At 45.2% G+C, this 22,086-nt stretch overlaps 1 protein-coding gene across 3 annotated transcripts in view; it reads right to left on the bottom strand.

The window, feature by feature from the left end:
* Nucleotides 1–6,445: 6,445 nt before the first annotated feature.
* The window catches only part of DYRK1B (dual specificity tyrosine phosphorylation regulated kinase 1B), a 34,036-nt gene continuing 18,395 nt past the window's right edge, over nucleotides 6,446–22,086 (bottom strand). For all 3 annotated transcript variants that reach the window (XM_081015415.1, XM_081015414.1, XM_081015413.1), the window contains exons 2-11: nucleotides 13,375–13,520; nucleotides 12,581–12,700; nucleotides 12,145–12,333; nucleotides 11,218–11,365; nucleotides 10,483–10,769; nucleotides 9,626–9,772; nucleotides 9,140–9,280; nucleotides 7,888–8,191; nucleotides 7,577–7,683; nucleotides 6,446–7,441 (exon numbers count right to left, since the gene is read on the bottom strand). In XM_081015415.1, the coding sequence (XP_080871541.1) occupies nucleotides 7,046–7,441; nucleotides 7,577–7,683; nucleotides 7,888–8,191; nucleotides 9,140–9,280; nucleotides 9,626–9,772; nucleotides 10,483–10,769; nucleotides 11,218–11,365; nucleotides 12,145–12,333; nucleotides 12,581–12,700; nucleotides 13,375–13,437 (1,902 nt within the window). In that variant the 5' untranslated portion in view covers nucleotides 13,438–13,520 and the 3' untranslated portion in view covers nucleotides 6,446–7,045. The remainder of the gene's footprint in view (nucleotides 7,442–7,576; nucleotides 7,684–7,887; nucleotides 8,192–9,139; nucleotides 9,281–9,625; nucleotides 9,773–10,482; nucleotides 10,770–11,217; nucleotides 11,366–12,144; nucleotides 12,334–12,580; nucleotides 12,701–13,374; nucleotides 13,521–22,086) is intronic.

Raw genomic sequence — 22,086 nt, 5'->3', positions numbered from 1 at the left:
ATTCGTCAATGGAGACGTTCGAAAACTGAGGTACCACTGTAGTTTGTATTGATTAGACTAGGTGGTGACAATTTTGCTTTGCAATTTCTCAGGTGTTGTTCTTTCACAGCTATCTCCAAACTCTTAAAGAGTTCAGCCAAATCCCTTCAACATCTGAAGGAATCAAGGCAATGCAATGAACATGGCTGCAGCCATGCTTTTTCCAAAGGTACCTTAAGTAATCCTCAGAACTGTGGAATCAGCCATGCCAATGCATAAGCTGAAGGAGTTGTGATAAAATGTGCAAATCTGGCTTGAACCTCTGGATCAATCGTTTATATGAAAAGGAAGTAAAATGTGCCCTAAAAGAGAACAGTGATATTGCAAAGAAACTAAATGAATTATTTGTATCCATTGTGAAAGATGCTGGGCTGATACCTGATCCTCAGCGGCCTTTTTGAAGGAGGAGTCTGAATAATTGAGACAAATGGCTGTGACAAATAGAAGCCCTAGTGCTTATTATCAGATGGCTGGGTCTGAATCAGATCCATTCAAAGTTATTAAAGGAACAAGTGCAAAACTGCTGATCTTCTAACAGATATGCAACTTATCCCAAAAATCAGTTTCTGTACCAGAGGATTAGAAAGTAACCATATATATAGAGAGAGTGGTTCAGGTGTGAACCCAGGAAATGAAAAAGCTAGTAAGCTTAATAAAATTCTATCAAGTATATAGAAGTTACAAACCTTTTTGAAGAAGAATCAGCATGGCTTCTGCAAAAGAAAGTTCTGTCTCACATCTTTTAATTTTAGTCTGTCAACAGGAATGTGGATGGGATGATCCTGGAGGATCTTGGGCCTTTGGACTTTTGGGCAATACCTCACTAAAGGCTGCTGCATAAACTGTTAGTCACAGCATAGAAGGACCTCTAATGGATCGGTAACTGACTAAACAACAGAAAGAAGAGAGCAGGAATAAATGGACAGTTTCACAATGAAAGGAAGAAAGAGAAAATATATTGTAGTTGTTTATAAATGAGATGGCCAAACACTAAATTATTCAAGATTATCAAACCCTAAATGGATTAGGAAGTTAAAAAAAAAATCTCCAAATTCGCAAATGAGGTTCAATATAATGGGGGCAAAACCTCCTAACTTTTGATATACTCTGATGGGGTTTTAGCTAGTGCTGATTAACAAAGATGATCTCGGGGTTGTGGAAGAAAGCTCACTAAAAATCTTGGCATATAACTACAAACAAATAATTCATTGCTAATGATTATTAGGTAAGAGAATGAGAAGGAAACTGTCAGTGGTAAAAAGCCCTTGGCATAATGACATTAGTTGCTGCTGCTAAAATAATGCTGGATAATAATGGACCCATTGTGTGGCTCAGAATAGGTAGCTTTCTGAGGTATTGCAAATATTGTTCGCTGTTTCTAGGTGTCCGATCTCAAAAATGATACTGTACATCTGGAAGTGGTACTGGCAAGGACAACTAAAATTATCTCTAAATGAAAGGCTACAGTGGTTGCGGGTGAAAAAAAGGAAGAAATGATTGTTTTTGATGGTTGTAAAATTATGTAGGGTATGGAGAAAATGGTTAAAAAGTTTTTTCTCCTTTTCAGTACTGTAACTCATCACCCGATGAATGTGGCATAAGATTCAGGACAGATGAAAAGTAATTATAGTACTGTATATTATTTCTTAGTGGAATTTCCTGCCACAAAATGTGGTGACCACTAGCTTATTACATGACTTTAAAAGATCTGATAAATCCATGGGATGGTTATATGCAACCCAGGCTCCGAGGCCGTGTCCTATATACAGTGGGAGGGTTGTTTCCTTCCAGAGACATCTTATCTGCCACTGGCCCCAAGGCCTCCCACTTTTCCCATGAGCAAAGGGCTCCAATACCCCAAACATTTTGGACACATCACTGATTTGAATAAAAATCTGCATTGTAAAGATGTGTGTTAGACTGGCAGTTTCAATCTGTTTTCTGGCAATACCCAGGGCCTACACGCTAGTTTCTGAATGAGAGACTGAGTAAGTTGAGGCTTCCACTGTCTACCTTTGGCAATGTGCTGGTAGAACAGGAGTAACACAAAAGTGTCCCAAATTTCAGCAGCTGTGCTGTGCACCTTCCTGTTCCACTTCTTGAAAGCCATCTGTTCTCTTGCTCACGAATAGTGAAATGGTTCACTATTGCTGCAAGCCAGGTTAACATGTAACCGCTGTACGACAGAGATGGGGAAGCGGTGGGCCCACCAACTGATGTTGGACACAACTCCCATTGACCATGGATGCTGAGACTGCAAAGAGCTGGTGTCCTACAGCATCTGGAGGGCTACAGGTTCCCCGACATTGTGGAACAGACGTTTATAGAATAGCCTTCTTGGCCAAGCTCCTTCAACATGTCTGCTGATTCGTATGGTTCCATTACTTGAACTAAGCTTGGACATCTCTCCCATAGCTTTGCTGTTATGCTACCCACATTGCGGACTGGGGGAGGTTGTCATGACTGCAGAGATTTTTAAAATTATTATCATCAACCAGATTCATTCTGCCTTCCTAGAGTGTGGGATATAAATATGAAGGAATAAAGCTGCATGCTGAATGAGTAGTATGAACCCCATGCTACATGAATAGTCCAGCATTCTGCTCCCACCCGCCCAAGCAGGACATGAAAACAATAGCTTTGTTTGCATAATTTGTCTAAAGGAAACAGGTGAATGCATTTCAGGGGTAATGGGTATTTGAAGTGACAGGTCTTATTACCCTATTTTCCTTTGAGGGAGGCTGCTACATACAGCCTAAAAGCTGGGCCAGGGTATGTGCAGGAAACTACTTGTTAGGACAATTTGGGCGCAGGGTGAGGCGATACAATTTTGGACTCTCCACTGAATAATGTGAGTGTAACTAAACTATCACATCATTCCCCGCCCCACCCCCAATCTGTTTAATATTTGTGAGCAACTCTGATGAAATGAGAGCAGAGTCTGACATGTGGCATTCTATTTCACATTGTATATGACTGGAAAAGCCCAGAAGTCCTAAATGAAAACAAACTAATAGAGATCAGAATAGTAGCTCAAATCAAACACATACACTCTAAAATGCCCATCACATTAATTAAAAACAAAGGGATAGTACCGAGGTAGAGTTGTGTACCTCGATACTACCCCTTATTCTCTCCTGTATAAATGTTATGCATTTGATCATTTCCAATAATTTCTTAATTTACAAAGAGGTACAAAAGGCTGAGGAAGGGATCCATGAATTTTAGCTGTGCAGTTTGTTACCAACTGAACTGTGGCCTCATCTGAGACCTAGCCCTCCTGCCATTTTGAAAAGATTGCTCTGCCTCAATTTATTGTGAGTTCCGTTTTAAAAAATAATAGTGGTGACATACAATGAAGGCTTTCCATGTTGCCTGCCAGAATTAAATTTGTGGGTGATGCCATGACCATATTTGTGAACCTTTGTCCAGTATCCCCAAGCCCCACTAAAGACAGAGACAGAAGTTCTAAAAACACTACCCTACCCTGTTCTTTTAAGGCCCCAATCCTTAAAAACCCTAATTCCCCATTATAGCCAATGGGACATGGGAATCAAAACTGCCGTTAGTCTGTTAATTTAAATTAAACTTGGGCTTGATCATTTTTGCAGTCACACAAGCTAGAGACCTCCTTTTGGAGAAGGAAAAAACTGGGATTCTAAAAATGATTGATGTTAAACTGAATACTAGAGTTTTTTTGTCTTCTCTTTTGCATGTGCACAATTACAACCTGCATACAAGACTTAACAGGCTATAAGATTTAACAGGAGCTTTTAGTCTCAAATCAAGCATTTTTAAAAACAGAAAGAACTGTGCCCAGAGTGGAGTTTACTGTGGAAGAGAGAGAAAAAGAAAAGAATAAAAGCAGGTGGTAATCTGGTAATTTATGCCAGAGAATATACTCTAGCCCAGGTGTGGGGAAACTCTGGTCCATCAGGCCTTCTTAGTCAGCCCACAAGACTGTTTTGCTCACCTGCCGCCATACATGACATCAGGTGTGAGGCTAAATAGAGACATTGGTAGCAGAAAACACACCGAATCACATACACTTGTGCATTAGCTGATGCACAGGGAGTTCAATACTGCTTAGGTGTACCAGCTGATTCCCACTGGAAACTGCACAAAGCAGGCCAACTTTGGCAGGTGGGCATGACAATCATCAGATGTCAATAAGACACCAGGTGGTTGACAGGTCGGTAGTCCTGTCCCCGTAAGAGGAAAGTAAAGATTGGCCTACTGCCCCAAAAAGGTTCCTCACCACTGCTGTAGACAGCAGGGATGGGGAACCTGTGACCCTCCAGATGTTGCAATTTATACTGCCTTTCACCCTTGACCATTGGTGGAGCTAGGAGTCCCAACATCACACCGAGGGCCATGGGTTCCCTATGCCTACCTTTGAGGAAATGTGACAAGTCAGTAGAGAACTGAACAACATAAGAGCATGACCTTGATGTGCACTTCTACCAGAACTCTAGCCTAGCTTGAAACCTTTCCCAAGCAAGGCTCCTTGGAAGTACAGAACCCAGGTGTGACAGCAGAAAGAACAACAGCCACTGCTCTTTTTAGTAGGCTCAGTTATTCTTCCCAGTTTGGGCATGTATTTCATAAAGGAGGCAAGTTTCAGGTGATACAGCTATCTGCCTTCATTTTAACTGTGAATTCACTCTTAAAAGGCATGAGTGGCAGTGGGTAGTGCAGGTGGGGTAGGGGTAAAGAGGCAGCTGGTCTGGCAGGGAGCTAAGAATACAGAACCCTCTGATGATGACTTTTAAGCATTTATCATTTAAGTGGGAGCAGATAATTAATGGAATACATTCCCAAGTTGAACAACTGTCTGCAAGAGCTTGTTTGTTCAAGTGTAACAGACTCATTTATTCTATTCAGAATAAAGGCTAGGACCAGCACCCAAAACCTGCAGAACTTCAACTTTGTGGTACTTACGAGCTATTGGATGGCCTTGGTTGAGGTTATTTTGTGTTCAAGCAGCAAGTTCTTCTTTCCGCAAGCACCACCAAATGTCTAATTTGATTTCCCATCTGCAGTGGAGTTTGCTCATGTGCGCAGCCATCTTTCTTCATTAGCTCTTCTACAGCCCACGCTGCCTAGCCTAGCTGGGCCCAAGCCTCTCAACCGGCCTCCTTTCTTTCAGTTGGTAGCATTGGGCGCAAAACTGTGCACATTTTGTTCTAAATAACAAAAAAGCCTGCACTGCATAATCTGCATAAATTACGCAAACATGCTGTGTTCCAAACAACTGCTTCTTGGGGCAGAAGGAAGAGGGCATGGAGTGCAACAGAGAATTTGAACACCAGGCCATCGGAAGGCCTATCCAAGTCATCTTCTGGTTTCAGAAGTTGGAATTGCCCCCACGCCTTTCAAACCCATCTTTACAACCAAGAAACATATCAAAAGGCTGAGATTTTTAGGATGCTGAATCCCAATATCTAATGCCATGATACTGTAGACATGGGCCTGAGTGTACTAGGACTGCTGAGGACATAGCACATATCCCTGGAACAAATTCTTGGTCTAAAAAACTGACACAGGCAACATCCAACCACTCTGCACTTCCATTGAAGCATCACATTTTGCCAGTAGCAGCTGAGTCTGGAACCATGTGTCCTGCTTTCAGAGAACAATGGACAAAACTAACATCTTGTTCAAAAGCCCAAAGCAGCAAGATCACGCTTGCCCTTGTGTTGACTGTATGGTAATTACAATGAAATGCTCTGTGACTGAAATGCTCTTTTTCTGAGATGCTCCCTTCATGTGTAAGGCCCAGCCGAATCTCATCCAGCTGAAAGGGACAGCAGCCTGCCAAAACTGGAAAAGGACAGTGCTAACTCAAGCACCTCCAAGTCTGGTCAGGTATAAGCCCTGATCTGCCTGGCTGTGCAGCACAGCAGAACTAAGTGCCTAGTGAGCAACAAGAAGCCACTGGAATAGGGAAACAGGCTCCTTGGGTCACCTCTGGCCTTGTTGCTTCAATTGATTGCCAATCTAACAGCACACTTGCTATTTATACTACAGCAGCGTTTTATGGTGTGGGTGTGTTAAGGGCCAACTCCCTGTTATTAGGAAAAATAATATTGGTTGCATCCCTCTTTCTTTGCTAAGCTTCCACATTTCCTACTCGCGAAAAAGAAGAAAAGAATCTTAAGGAAATAGCCTGAGCTCAGACGACCGAATCCTGTGCAGGTGCATGAGCTCAAGTAAGGCAGAGGTACAAGTTCACAACCCAGCTCAGCACCCCTCTCCCTCCTTTGCCACCTTCCTAATTGTGCCCTGCACTAGTATACTTCAATGATGCCAGAGCAAAGATCTAAGCACTCCCCCCCCCCCCCACTTTCCATCATGTACACACAACAAGAGGCAGGTCCAAGATGGCTGCACACGAGTCAGCATAAACATTCGCTGGTTGGGGCAACCCTTTATTTCCAAGCAGGGGAAAAATTTTTTAGCAGCAATTCCCATGGGACCACATAGGCCACCAAGCCCATCAGTCCACGCAGTGCACAGAAGTCTGACTGTCCATCCAAGCACAGAATGTTGAAATCTCTTGCACCAAGGAAGGGAATGGCTGGCAGGCCACATGCCGCTGAATGATTCAAGAGGGGCTGTGGCCAGGAAAGACCACACAAGTCAGAGAAAGCACTGACCGAAAGGGGGAAGGCGGCATCCAGGCTGCAAGGGCGGTAGGATGCTGGCTCCACATGCTTCCCCCTGTCCTATTCCCCCCTCCCCCCTCCCCTCCCCCCCAACAATGCTTACCAGTTGCAGCAAGGTCCTAGGTAGCAACAGGACCTGGTCTCTAGACTGGCCACAGCCAGGCAACCTGACCCATCCCACCGCAAGTCCTGGCCCACTCAGACTCTCACCTATGGAGAAGTGCTCTCTGGGCACTGGTTCCCTGCCCTACAGTCAGTCCTGGCCCGTCCAGGCTCTGGTGCAACAAGGGAGTGCTCTCGCTGGGCACTGGCTCCTAGCCTGCCGGGCCAGTCCATCATCAGGAGCTGGCAGCCGTGCCCTGGGGCACGCAGACACCCATCAGTGCAGTCTCGTCAGTGTCTCGGTGCCCACGCCCGCGGAGAGGATAGTTGAGGCCAAGTCCCTCAGGGCGCGAGCCGCCAGCAGTCCTAGTCCGGAAGGCCGAGGTGCCCAAGTGCAAGGAGGAAGAGCCCAGCCCGGGGGGGTTGCAGTCCAGATGGCGAGGGCCCAGAGAAACCTCCATGGCCTCGGGAAGCGGGGGGGAGAGTGGGAGTGGAGGGCGCTGGTACGGAGGGTGCCCGCTCGGGGGGAAACATGGCATGGCCTGGCTGGGCGTGGGCTTGTGAGGTAAGATGTGAGGAATACTCTCGTTGTCGCCACTGGCCCAGAGACGCATCTGCTGCTGAGGGGGCGCCTGCAACCACAACAATAAAAAAAGAGGGAAACGGTCAGTTAAAGATGGAAATGGAGGGGTTGAACATGTTAAGGGCTGGGGCGACAGAAAGGGCACGGGGAGCCAAAACAGGCCAGAGCCTGACAGGCAACGTACTTGAGGACTCTGCATCTCGCAGTCTGCATGCACGGTGCCCATGCTGCCGTAGTAACGATTGCTGTAACGGTAACCGCGGTTGTCGTTGGAAGAACCACTGGAGCCGCCTGATAGGAGAGGAAAAACGTACACAGCGTCAGAGGAGCAGAACAGGGGCCAAGGTAACATTTGGGCACAGAGCAGGAGATGCTAGGAACAGCTAGACCGACACCCTCCTATGGGGGGAGGTGGAAGAGTATCAGATCACGCAATGGAGATGACTGAGGATGGAGCTGGCAGCGGAAAGGAGGCGGAGGGAGAGATGGACGTACCAGAACTAGACACAGAACTGGTGGTGCTGGTGGAGTGGCTGTGCTCCGTGCCCAGGCTGGGTGAGGTGCTGGCGCTTGTGTTGGTGCCCTCGTCGGCTGTTTTCTTGAAGAAGTTGTGCTGCAGGGCGTAGAAGGGGGTGATGCGGCTACGGGGTTCATAGTCCAGCATGCGCAGCACCAAATCCTTGAACTTCAGGTAGTCCGAAGGCGAATGGCCCTGCTCCCCTGCACGGCGCCCGCCTGGGCCTCCACTCTCCACCCCCAGCACTTCGTGCAGCCGCCGTGTCCCTGGAACCTTGTAGTCCTGAAAGACACCAAGGAACGGTATAGTTAGGCAGACTTTACTTACAGCAAGATAGAGAATGGTCTGTATCAGTCAGGTGGGGTGTTGTGCTACTGTACTCAGTAAAGCCAGAAACATTATCAGTCATGCCAAGTTTGTATTTGGAAAGTAGAAAAGAATTCATTTTATCACAACACAGGACAAGGCTATTTTATATTTCTAAACCTAAGGAACTCCATCAGAAACGATGTCCTTGTGGATTGTGAAGTTGACGTGTTTAATTAGAGAAAAATCACTGTCAATATTTACTAAAGATTTGGAGAAAAGAGTTGACTTAACTCTCTGCAAAAAGCAAGGACCACAGGGCTTCTTGTTCCTGCCCAGGAGTGCCATGCATTTCTGTCACATGCACCATTCATGTTAAAGGATAGTTATCTTAACACACTTGCAAGATACCTGCGCCATCTATTTAAAATCACCCATGAAAACAAGGGCAACAACTGTGGGGGAGCCTGCTTCTGCCCTCACAGAGAACTCATCTGCTTGTTCCAAGGCGTATTAAAAACTCATGTCTTCCCACCTGCATTCTCAAAATCATTCCCCCTCTTCCCTTGAGGTTTCTAGTCTCTTAGCCTGGAAGTCTGAGGGCAGAGTCTGTGCCTTTAGGTTGATTAGTCAATACAAATTATTTTCTACCTCCTTGCCATAGAAGTAACCGAAAATGAGGGATACAAAACCAAAGTCCCAGAACAATATACAGTTCAAATGTCATTGGAAACATTTTGTGGCACACCACAACAGGTCCCACCCCCACCCCCTGCTAAAACACAAAATGTGAATAGCAAAACTGACAATTCAAAATCTTGTGCTGTGCAGATAATCTTAAAAACATCTGTTGTCTCAGGCTCATTTTAAAGGGAATGCAGAGGAGGAAAGGGCTGAAGATAGGACAGCTGTGCTAAGCATTACCTTCCTGCCATCTTTGCCCCGCCGGAGGACCCAGCCCCCCTCAGGCAGCTTTTCAAAGTACTTCCGAGCTTTGGGAGCCTGCTCCAACATGTGAGGGGGTGGCAGCCCCAACACCTCCACAATCCGGCTCATCTGATCGGCCTGCAAGGGAAAGGCACAGAATCAGGAACACAAGGTGATAGTTCCCAGCCCCACATGGCTCTTCCTGGCTTTCCAAACTCACTCCTTGTTTCTTTGAGGGCCTTCTAAATCCATTCATTTGTCTCCTTGAACCAAGGACCTATTCATGCAGCTCCACACACTTCAACTCCTCCTGCCAGCCAAGCCAAGTTGCTGCTGCATTCTTTGTCTCGATTAGGTGGTTCTGCCCAGCACGTTCAACAGCTGCCCTTGCTAAAAGCTAGCTGCTACACCAAGTCCTTTGGAGCATAATAGCCAGGGGCTAATCTCCCCTCCCCTCCCCTGGCTCGTCCTCTTTCCACCTACCTCATTGGCGCCACTGAAGAGGGGCTCTCCTGTGTGCATCTCCACCAGGATGCAACCTAAGGACCACATGTCAATTGCCAGGTCATAAGGCATGCCCAGTAGCACTTCAGGTGAGCGGTAAAATCGGCTCTGGATATACTGGTAGATCTGCAGGGAAGAAAAGGAAAGATAGGATCAGCTGCTGCACTCTGGGGACTGGAAGGTCACAACAGGTGGGTCTGTCTTCTTTCAGTCCCTTTGCTTCAAATGTTGGCCAAGACAAATATGGACTATATGACACTGGCTGAGATGACTGGCAGAATCTGTGAGCAGGGGAAAGAGACGGCGGAAGAAGATTGGAAGAAATTTAAAATTTATCTTAAGAACTATTATAAAATTGATGAATGCTAAAATGTCGAGGTTTTGAGAAAGAAAAGGAGATTACAGCGACATAAGATTAAGTTGAAGAAAAGAATAAGAAAAAATATATTTGATAAAATTATTTAGAATTTGCTGAAATAATTTTGGAAATTGGGATGTAGGAAGGGGAGGTTTGGGGGAGTCCGAGAAGTGAGGGATATGAAAAAAAGGTTATGAAATTGTACATGTTTGTATGTCTTTTTATTTGTTTGTATTGTTTAAATTTTTTTTGTAAAATCAATAAAAAAATTTTTTTTAAAAAAAAAGACAAATAAGGTGGTCCAGTGCCTTCTAAGGTCCTCATCTAGCCAAGAGCAAGCTGAAGAAGTCCTAAGAAAATGAGGGAAGCTGTTCAAGCTGACAATTACAAACTTCTGATGTTGACCACTAGGAGGGTCTCAGGTCAGGCACTGGGAGAGGGGCTGCAGTTGGAGAGGTCACAGCAAGGGGTCACTCACCCGCTGGCCCAGCTGGCAGGAGCTGCCAAAGTCCACAATCTTGATGGCACTGCGCTTGGGGTTGCAGAGCAGGATGTTCTCAGGCTTAAGGTCACAGTGGATGATGCTGAGCTCAGGTGTTGCCAGGAAGAGTAATGCAGTGCACAACTGCTGGGCAAACTTGCGTGTGAGGTTCAGAGAGACGCCACGGAAGTTGGTGTTACGGAGCAAGTCGTAGAGGTTGTAGGACAGCAACTCAAACACCAGGCACAAATGGCTCCGGAACATGAAATGCCGCTTCAAGTGCACTGTAGGTGGGGTGGAGAGAGAAAGTGTGGTGGCGGCATTGCTAGAATCCTGCAGCTCCCCATTGATGCTTTGACAACACCCAGCAGCCAGCACTTGTGAACCTCACTGACATTTAATTATGACCTCCAGGCACCCCACATGAACATTTCCCACAGTCTTGGACCACAGGTCACTGAGTGCACCACATCTGCAAGCAAAATGATGAACCAATCTCTCCCAATGACCTGAACCCCCACCGACTTCAACTCATGCCCCAACCAGTCTCTCAAACACTATCCAGACCTTCCTTTAATCAGTCACTCACTTATGCAGAGCCTTCCACAAGTTGCCACCAATCTAAATGAAGCACTGGAAACTTCATTTAATGTGCATCTCACCAGTAGTGCTCTCGCTGACCCACTCACACTTCTCAACTAATTCCAAAAACTTATCTCTGCAAACTCTCACCAATGTAGTATTTCATCTCTGTGTCATGCTGGTTCATCAGTTCCAGCAATCGCAATTCAATCTGAGCCTGGCTCAAAAATGCCTTCTTGTTCTTGATTATCTTTATGGCCACCCACTCCTGAGCCTGTTGGTCATAGGCCTTCACCACCTAGCAGGGAGAAAAAGACACATCAGTATAATCTTATCACAGTGGTGCCAAGAAGAAATCACTTTGGGGAGAACCACCAAATCAAAAGTACTGCTGGGCAGGGGGAACATCCAAGCGTCCACACACATAGTGGTCATCTTATTTATTTATTGCTCTTCCTCAGAAAGAGGCCAGGGTGATGTACACGTGCAAAACTTTGCTTAGGATGGCAATGAAACGTCAACCCCCGTTACTTAAAAGCAGGTCAGAACCCAACAAGCTGCCTTATACCAAACCACACTAATGAGCCATCTGGCTTATACTTTCTATATCAAGGACAACCAAAGTGATGATGTCCAGATGTTGTTGGACTCTCATTGTAATCCCAGCCAGTGCTGCCAATGGTCATGGATGATGGGAGCTGTCGTTCAATAACGCCTGGAAGATACCACGTTGGTTATCTCTCGTCTGTACTGACTAGCAGAGGATCTCCAAGGTTTCAGTTAGTTATCTTTTCCAGCCCTGCCTGGATATGCTAGAGACTGAACCTGTGGCCTTCTGCAAACTAAGCTTCTGCTCTACCAATGAACTACAGCCTTTTCCCTTTGGCAAGATTACAGGCTGTGTGTTCCAGTGACTGCGGGGCATGCTCCCTTTTGAACTTGCCAAAGGCACATTTGCTGGGGAAGGAGAACCTAGAGCAGTGTTCTGACCAATGACCACCAGAGCACAGGCTGCAACTTGCTATGTAGTTACAGATGTGGATACAGAAGAAGTCTCTCTCCTGGCTGCCCTCTGACCTGTCCGAAGGATCCCTTGCCAATGAGCGAGTCTATTTCATAGCGTTCCAGCCAGCGCTCCCCGTTGCGAACAATGTAATCATAGTTGTCGTCATCGTAGCCCTCGTTGTGCACTTTCCGTTCCTTTTTGGTGCTTGTGTCCTCGGGTGCCACCTGCAGGGCTCGGCGTTTCTTCTTAGCATAATAGACCTGGCAGCGAAACGCAGGGTCAGTGCACAGAATACAAGGAACCTTTCTTTTTAGATGAGGAATTACACCTCCCCATAGCAGCCCGGGGAAGCAAACTAAACTCTCTGGCAGGGCAGAAGAGCTAAGGAATGGTGCCATCAACATGCAGCACAGAAGGAAGAAGAAGTGCAAAGAAGTTTAAATCATCACTATTCCCAATGCTTTAAGGAACTGGTCAAAGCTGTCACCACAGAGAAGGTCCTCTTACCTCATTGATATGTTTGTAAGTTTTGATAAGATCGACAGACAGCTTGCGCAGTGGGGCTGTGGCAGAGTCCCGAAAAGTGAGTGGGATTCTTCTCTGCAGGATGGCCAGGTCTGGCATGATCTGTGGGAGAAAGGGGGGGGGGGATAAGTCCCTAAAGGTCATGGGTTTGAAATAGTTCCATGATGGGGCTAATAGCATGTGTTCCAGCCGCCAGCAGGAAGCAGCGATTGACAAGGGCTTCATTCTATTCCACTAAAAACCCTGTTTTCTTTTATGTACTTGGAGGTGGAAGGTTTGCAGGAGACAGAGTGAGTGAGTGAATGCAGGGGTCATGCTGTGATTACTAACCTTTTAAACTTAGTAGATTCAGTCTGCAGCCCACATCTAATTTCCCCCACGGTGTAGGAGAGAGGTTGCTATCAGCCCAGGTGAGGATGACTGCTTGGGCCCAGGTTAAGTGGCTCTCACCACACATCATGGCTGATTCCAGTGGCAATTGCATTAGGGGTTTGCTTCATCCCACAATGACTCCCCTCTGCATGCCTTGACTAGAGACTGAACTTAGAGCCTCAAATCTAATAGCCATTGCTTCTATAACATGAGCTAAATAAAAACAGAGAATCACACCTGTATCAGCCTCATGGAGATTTTACTTGGAATGACCGCAGGTTGAAGAGTGGGAAAGGAGCTGAGCCAGGCTGTGCTGCTATGTGTATTTACAAGCATACAGTCTGAAGAGGAGACAGCTGATTCAGGGGGAAGCCCCCCAAAAGGCTGAATTTCCAGGAAATTACCTGCTGATGCTCAGCCATGGGCTGGATGCTGGAGAAGGGAGCATGGCTGTGCTGGCTCGACATGATTGTCTCAGTAGGAAGAGAGCGGCCCAGAGAGGCAACCTGGCTGCAGGGCGGCAGCTGGCATTGTGGAGTGCTGCTGCCACCTAGAGGGCACAAAAATAGTTTGGTGAGGGTTTTTGTTTTTTTTAAATCACCACACATGCCTGCACTTCCCAGAAATAGCTCCCTGCTTTCACCACAAAACGCATTCCAATTTAAGAAGAGAGTCAGGTATCTTGATTACAGTAGGGGTGAGGATATGGCCAAGAACCTAAGTTCTATTCTTAGCTTTTTAATGGGAGGGGGGCAGTAGATCAAATTTCCTGAAACAACCCAGGATAGAGCGCTTCATCCAGTGAACTGAAACAGTGACACAAATGCATTAGAAAAGACAGTCTAAAAGGTGTTTGCATTTAATGGTATTATTAAGCAAATTTATATTTGCAATACCGAAAACCACAAAACAGAGTTCAGGCATAAGGGCTGGCGCTTAATATAAGCATTTCCCAGCCTTCTTTGTTTGTTTTGATTACATTATACCTTCATTATACTAAGCAAGGGTCGACTAAATTCTGCAACCTCAAGCTCCCACAGCTTGGGGGTGGGGTGGGGGATGGCAGGCCTCTTGTTATCTTTCCCAGACTGACTGCATAGCAGCTTTAAGTGAATGAAAGCGGAGAGAAGAGCATAAGGAAGCCATCAACTGTTAGCACTGGGATCAAGACTATGCAAATAGGAAAGGAGAAGGCACATATGAATGACTCCTAGATTCAACTGTTCCCTTAGTATGGCATAGTGAGGCTAGGGTGTTGTACTTGGACCTGGGTTCAAAACACTCTCCAGCCTTGAAGCTCACTGGGTGAGCTCCAGCTCTTTTAGCTGTCTTATCTCACAGGGATGTTAACAAAATAAAATGGGAGAAGCAGGACCATGTACACAACCCTGAGTCTATGGGAGGAAGGGCAGAATCATGAAATGCATTCCTGAATGTTTTAAGGTCTAGGTATTGTGCTCCATGTTTTGTAATCAAGGATGCTTACCTGAGTGCATGTGCACCTTTACCATTAATGGCATTTTGGGAAGGGAAAGAGGCAAGAGGAGAGGCTACAGCTTGAACTGTGCAGAGGAGAGGTAACTACAGAAAAACAGGCAGAGGTGTTTGCATGTCAGACACGGTCAGAGGCTCTAGCAAAACCATAGGGATTGTCAGAACTGAAGGAAAGCTGGGCAGAATGTGGTCAGTATACTGTATCTTATTATGTAGCCACACCTCAAAGTTACAGATCTCTCTTTTGAATGTAGTTGAAGAGAGGGATTCCCTCAGCACCCACTGGGAGTCAATATCTATGCTGTTTCTAACATGATTTCTATGCAGTTTGCTTCTCCTCCCCCCAAAACAGCAATTTTCCATTGGTGATGCTATGAACATGTCAACTTTTCTTACTGCAAGTTACTAAACAGATTTAGTCCCCCTTTTGGAATAATTCAGTTTAATTCAGTTACTGTTGCCATGTATTTTTTTTAAAATGTCTGTTTTATTATCTGTTTTAGTTTTGAAATACTGTTAATTATCATTTTAATATATATGGTATTTTCTACCGTGGGACCATCTGGTGAAGGATGGTTTATAAATACTCTAAACAAACAAACAAATAATCAAAAGATACAAAACCGTCTTTTATGCTACTGGTGCCCAGGACATACATTTCCATTTTGCAGACACTTCTCCCCGATATACACACACCCATATATCTATTAGAATACATTCTTTACATTAAAATTTATATTACTGTATTGGCCTGAATATAAGCGTCATTTCTTTCCCAAATTCCCACCATGAAAAGTTAAAGTGTGGCTTATATTCGTGACCTTATGGTATGCAGCCAGGAGCATGGCAAAGCGGCGCCTGTCCCCCATCCTCTCTCCCAAGGCCGGGATGGGAGACAGCGAGGTAGGGAAAAGGCCGCTGGCAACGCAGCGCGGCTCCCCCATCCCCCACGCAGCCAGGAGCAGAGAGGAATGGGGCGGCTTATATTCAGGTATTTTTTCTTCCTCCCTCCCTCAAATTTTAAAGGTGTGGCTTATATTCAGGCCAATACGGTATTTTGTACAACTTGTGTCCAATTTTCATCTCCCTGTAAGATAAGGATCAATTGATGTGGTTCCCTTGGCCAAATCTGGCCCTTTGAGGTATGTTATGTTTCCCCTACTAATTTTTAGTCCCAAAGCCAAGAGAGGGATCTGGATGAAAAGCAACAGTAGGAACAGGAGCTTCCCAGCAAACCACTTTTAAGGGATGGCCTACCACAGACAACTTTCTTATCAAAGTGAACCTCCAGGAAAAATGATCTGCTAACTACATCTCTAATATTACTACATAAACACGATAGTGTATACTGTTTGCTTACAACAAATAAATAAAATAAAAATTCTATGATGTGATAACCTATAAGGTCTACTCTTGCTTTAAAAACAAAACAAAATCTGACATTCTCACAATGTTGAATTTTGCAGCCAGAGTCCTGTTCTCTGCTATCCCAGAACACACATACCCTTGCTAAGAATTCAATAATAGCCAAGCCTACTATTCTTTTTAAAAAGCATTTCTAATATTATTTACTTATGTAACAAAAACCGTTAAATTACTCTGAGGGATTGTGAATGCAACAACCCAGATATGTACCCCCCCTCCAGTATGTTTAATTTTTATTCAACAGTATTGTTCTTTTTCTATTTCCTTATTTCTTCCAAGCCAATTCTATTACAAAGAACAAACCACCTACATAATTAAAAAGCCAATTCCCAGAGCCACACATTAACAGGGCCTGAGGGGCCACTGCAACACAGACCCTCCTTCCATGTGCACACACCTTGCCCTTATGGACACACATTTCACGAGTATAGATTTTACAATCTAAGATGTCAGAACTTTATTCTCAGTGGCTCCCACGGAATTCCATGGAGCAAGGGGGAAAAATTGGAGCACATTTGAGAAAGGCAGAACCCAGTGCCTGGAGCAGGGAACAATTTAGGCTTCATCTCAATGCAGCTCTTGAATTCCCCCTGAACAAATCTAGAATCATAGAACAGAGCAGAACAGAATCTAATCGTAGAGTTGGAAGGGACCATGGGAATCATTTAGTCCAACCACCTGAAATGCAGGAATATTTTGCCCAACGTGGGGCTCAAACCCACAACCCTGAGATTAAGAGTCTCATGCTCTACCAACTGAGCTATCCCAGATCATTGAATCTTCCAGTTCAGTATTGTCTACTCTGGGGTACTGTCAACCCAGCATCCATGAAGGCTTTTTCTGGAGTTCCCAGGCCCAAGGTTGCAGACCCTCAATATTTTTTGGATTTTGCGGGAAGAGGGGATGGCAGAACAGTGTAGAGCAGTTGCTGGAGCTGGAAGGGCAAGTCCTCTTGCATTATATTTGTGGTTTTTTGGTGGTTGCAGGAATCATTTTCCTGTTCCCTGAGTGTCCAATCCTGTTTGGTTTGTTGCCTGCCAGTGATGTAGAGCTGGCGGCAGGCACTTGCTTTACCCCATGAAGAGGTTATCTATGAATGCTTGACTGACAGAGGTTCACTTGGGCAGAGAAAGAGGGAAAAATGTACAGTGGTACTTCGGGTTAAGTACTTAATTCATTCCAGTGGTCCGTTCTTAACCTGAAACTGTTCTTAACCTGAAGCACCACTTTAGCTAATTGGGCCTCCTGCTGCCACCGGAGCACGATTTCTGTTCTCATCCTGAAGCAAAGTTCTTAACACGAGGTACTATTTCTGGGTTAGCGGAGTCTGTAACCTGAAGCGTCTGTAACCCGAGGTACCACTGTATGTGTGTGAGAGGGAGGGAGAGAGAAGGTATGAACGAATGGTGGTCTGTGAGAGAGGTGGAGATGTGTGTGGCGCGTGGTCTAAACCACCGAGTGTCTTGGGCTTGACGATCCTGCATTGAGGAGACAGAGACAGAGGCATATGTGAGGGGAGTATGTGTGTGTGAGAGACAGCTGTATGCACTGTGATTATGGGAGAAAGAAGTGGGTGAGGTGTGTATGAATGTATAGTCTCTGTGTTTATGTGGTCTGTGAAACAGATGGAGAGATGCACTTGGGCAAAGAAAGGGAGAGATGTATGTGTGGTTGTGTATACAGTGGTAACTCGGGTTACATACGCTTCAGACTCTGCTAACCCAGAAATAGTACCTCAGGTACTATTTGCTTCAGGATGAGAACAGAAATTATGCTCCGGCGGCGCGACGGCAGCAGGAGGCCCCATTAGCTAAAGTGGTGCTTCAGGTTAAGAACAGTTTCAGGTTAAGAACGGACCTCCGGAACGAATTAAGTACTTAACCCGAGGTACCACTGTAGTTGAAATATGTGTTAGAGAGAGAGAGAGAGAGAGAGAGAGAGAGAGAGAGAGAAGGATGGATGGATGTGCATAAGATCTGTATGTGTGTTAGAGAATTAGTGTAGTGTGGCCACCTTGCATGTATTTTTTTGGTACTGGGGAATGCTCTCTGTTCTTATTAGATAGCAACAGCATCAGTTTGTATGTGCAAGATGTTAAGATTGTATGTCAACAACCAGGGCCAGCAGAACACTGCTGACTTCCTGCAGGTAGCATGAGGTTGTTCAGTAGGTGGGAGGGAAGCAACAATGTCTGGATTCTCTCTAATTTTGTGTTATGCCATGCCCTTATAGCAGCAATTTTGTGACTGGTGCCCATATAGTTTTCTCAAAATTCTAAATGGGCCCACTACCCCTGGTCACCAACAATTGGTGACTGACAGGCCACAGTTTTCCCAGCCCGCAAGCAGGATTTGAACTCAGAACCATATTCATGCAAAGCATGCGCTCTGCTACTGACACATGGATGTATTCATCTCAATGAGGGAAAAACCAAGCACTGTATTTAGGGACACTATTGTCTTCAGCTCACCAAAGCACAGTCTATCCTTCCATAAAGACCCATTACACATGTTAAGGACCAGTACCATATACTGTATAGGCCCTCCCTCCACAAATACTCAACCTTTCACCATATGTTTCACTTGTGCATTGTGTTTTTAATATTTTATTGGGAGCCGCACAGAGTGGCTGGGACAACCCAGTCAAATGGGTGGCATATAAATAATAAAATTATTGTTATTATGATGATTATTATTAATAATACAAATGAAAATCTTAAGTAGCTGAAGCAGTGCTGCCACATCAGATGCTCTTAAACTATTTTCTGGGACTCATGGTAATATAATTTATTGCTAAACAATTACACTGCGGCCTTACAATTTCTTTATGTAAACATCCTCAAGCAGCACAAGCAAATCATATGTTGCATTACTCAGCAGTCAAAACATAGGGGCTGGTTCACACATTAATGCAGCATGTAGTCACCACATGCAGTGGGCAATTAGTCATGTTGCTAATGCTATTATTTAAATTTATATTCTACTTCTACTGGCAAGGCGTCAATGAAGTTGTACCTGTACAGTATTATATGCTGTTATTCACTGATTTTACCTAACAACTCAAAGCAATACAGGCAACGCTCAGCTTATGCAGAGGTTACGTTTCAGGGATGGCATGTAAAGCCAAAATAGTGTATAGTCAAAACACATTGGGTTCAACGGTGGGTGGGATTGCCAAAGCCTTTCCCCCCAGACAATTGCCCTCTTTCCACCCCCTTTTTAATTTTCTACATCTGAATGTGTACAAGTTAAATGTGGACAAATTGCGAGTTAACTGTATACAGATAGCAGTTTGTAACCACCTTGTGCATGAATCTCCCCGGGATCGGTGCATGCACAGATTCCACTTAGACCTCTGAGTGGGGAAGCAGATGCAACTTGACTAGAAAATCACATGAACTATTCTTAAATTAGTTGAAAATATATTAAATATATTATATGGAAGTTTATTTAATATTTTTATTAAATCTACTACTTCCTTACATTTTAAAGCCCTAACCGCCATGGGAAGGTGCGGCAAAGCTCTTCGCAGCCCCAGGGAAGCACAGCGCACCCTCTGCCACCAAGGAAAGGCGCGGCGAGGCCCTCCATCTCTGTGGGGATGCTTGAAGAGGCCCTCCACAGCCATGGGGCTGCCTACAAAGCCCTCCGCTGCCGTGAATATATATTGTGATATATCAAGATATTGTGATGTTTAGTTGATGATGTATTGTGATATTGAAAACCAGGTATCGCCCAGCCCTACTTGTGATCCCCAGCAACTGGTAAAGTCATACTATCTCCATCATGGCTAGTAGGCATTGATAATTTGTCTAAACACTTTTTAAAACCACCTGACATATCACTATCACTATTTCCATTTTACTAGGCAGTCAGTTTTAATTTACCCATGGAAGTTGGAGCTAGCACCTAGATTCATATAAAGGTAAAGGTAAAGGAACCCCTGACCATTAGGTCCAGTTGTGACCGACTCTGGGGTTGCGGCGCTCACCTCGCTTTATAGGCCAAAGGAGCCAGCGTACAGCTTCCGGGTCATGTGGCCAGCATGACTAAGCCGCTTCTGGCGAACCACAGCTATTTATCTACTTGCACTTTGACGTGCTTTTGAACTGCTAGGTTGGCAGGAGCAGGGACCGAGCAACAGGAGCTCACCCCGTCGCGGGGATTTGAACCGCCGACCTTCTGATTGTCAAGTCCTAGGCTCTGTGGTTTAACCAACAGCGCCACCCGCATCCCTAGATTCATATAGCACATATTATAAAGAGTGAATGAAGATGAAGAAGAGTCAGGCTAGAAGAACTAGCCCAGGTCTTACAGATTATGCTGCCAAATATTTAGGCTGTGAGGTAGCAGTGGCCTAATTGGGACTAGCAATTGACAACTTCAGTTTACTTCACTTATATCCCACCAGAGCAACATGAGCTCTAAACAACTTGCATTTTTATATTTTTCCAAATCCTGTGACGCAGGACGACAGACTATAGTGATATGTCCACTGTAGAAACCATAGCTGGACAGGGGTTTGAACAGGGACTCCCACATCCAACCTAGCACTTTAGCCACCAGACCACACTGGTTCTCTGCATCATAGCACACTGGCAAGATAGGAGACCGCCAAGAAAACCTGAGTCTGAAGCATGACCCCTACAACACTGTGGAACCATTCAAAAATTTGTATCTTTAACACCTACAAAGTTTGTGTTTCGAGTTACATAGCTTTCCTCTTACTTGTGCTTCTGGCTGCTCTCCACCAGGGGGAAATTTGCCCTTTTAGAAATATAGGTATTGCTGGCCTAGACAGTGCTCAGTTTGTACATAAAATGCAATTTTATTACTATTGCTGGTGCCTCGGCAACCATCAGAACTACTAGGTACTATTCTTAGCTGTGGAAAGGACATGTTAGAGTGGCTGGAATGAAGTACAGCAGCATACAGGCAGAGAGAGCTAATGGTTTCTATTCCTAGGTCTGCTACATGGAGGCACAAAACTCAGTACCGATTTGGCAGAAAGAGTGCTTGCTTGAGGTCCCACTAGATCCAATTCCTGGCAACACAGCACCCCTCTAACACCAAGCTGGCTGCAGCTGCATGCTTATTAACACAGCTAGTTAATTAATGGAAGGGTTTCAAAGCTGGGCTTCTGCCCTTTATGGACAGACTAGTTAAGTGCAATTTCTGGCAAAGAAGTGCAAGGCTACTGACATCATATTCCTTATTTATTTAACGAAGGGCCTAAAAAGAGACAGACCCACTTCCCAACCGGAGGTTGGCACAGATAAAAACAATGTGGGGTTTAATAAGCATGTGACATCGCAAGTTTTCACTCAGAAGCAAGTTGTGGAAGTTCCTTTGCAGCTCAGCCTGACCCTAGGGTTTCTCCTAAGCCTCTTCTCACAATGAAGAGCTACAACATCTATCTTTAAATCAGGGGTTCCTAATATGGTGCTTGTGGGCACGCATGTGCTTGGCTTTCCTAGTGTCCACAGGGTCCGCCCCCGCTGCCCACTGATATCAGACTTGAAAGAATCTTTCCATTGTAGCCAATAGAACAGGTTGCAGGGGGTGCTTGGTTGCAGGGTGTGTGTGGTGCCCACAACAGTTTCTCCAGTATGCCAATGTGCCCATGGGCCTAAAGGGTTGACAGCCCCCATTTCCCCAGGATTGGTGTCTTTATTAATAAAGAGGGCTATGTACCATTCCAATATGCCTGAGTTTGTCAGGCATAGTGTGGAATTTGGTATTCTGAGCAGTTCAGTTTCCAATGCTTAAGATCAGTTTTTTCAGCTGTTATAGCTGAGGAGCAGAGCTTAGAAGTATCCAGGCAGTGCCTAATGAACCCTCTAGAATTGTGCTCTGCCTTGCTCAGCTCCCATGGCTCATATTCTCCCTTCTCTTACCCGCCAAAAGCCACTGGTCCTCCATTCCCCATTCCCCATCCCCTCTCATCTTTCATTTCTCCAATACTTGACCAACCCCCCCCCCCAACACTCATTGAAAATCATATAAAATCTCACGCAGACACTTGCATAATTTATTATCAACATTAAATCTGGAGTTCCTAAAACCACTGGTAAGAGCCTATATGTGAAAGTAAAAATTCCAACACAGAGTCCAGGGCACATTCTATTTTCTATATGCAGACTCAGGTTGACATATATGAAGATTTGGTCTTAGATTTTTCATTTAAGTTTCAAAGCC

Source organism: Podarcis pityusensis (genome assembly GCF_964106645.2).
Source record: "Podarcis pityusensis genome assembly, chromosome: 8".
In the NCBI taxonomy this organism is placed as follows: domain Eukaryota; kingdom Metazoa; phylum Chordata; class Lepidosauria; order Squamata; family Lacertidae; genus Podarcis; species Podarcis pityusensis.
Note: the sequence above shows the minus strand (reverse complement) of the source record. Positions and strands in the feature narration are given on the sequence as shown.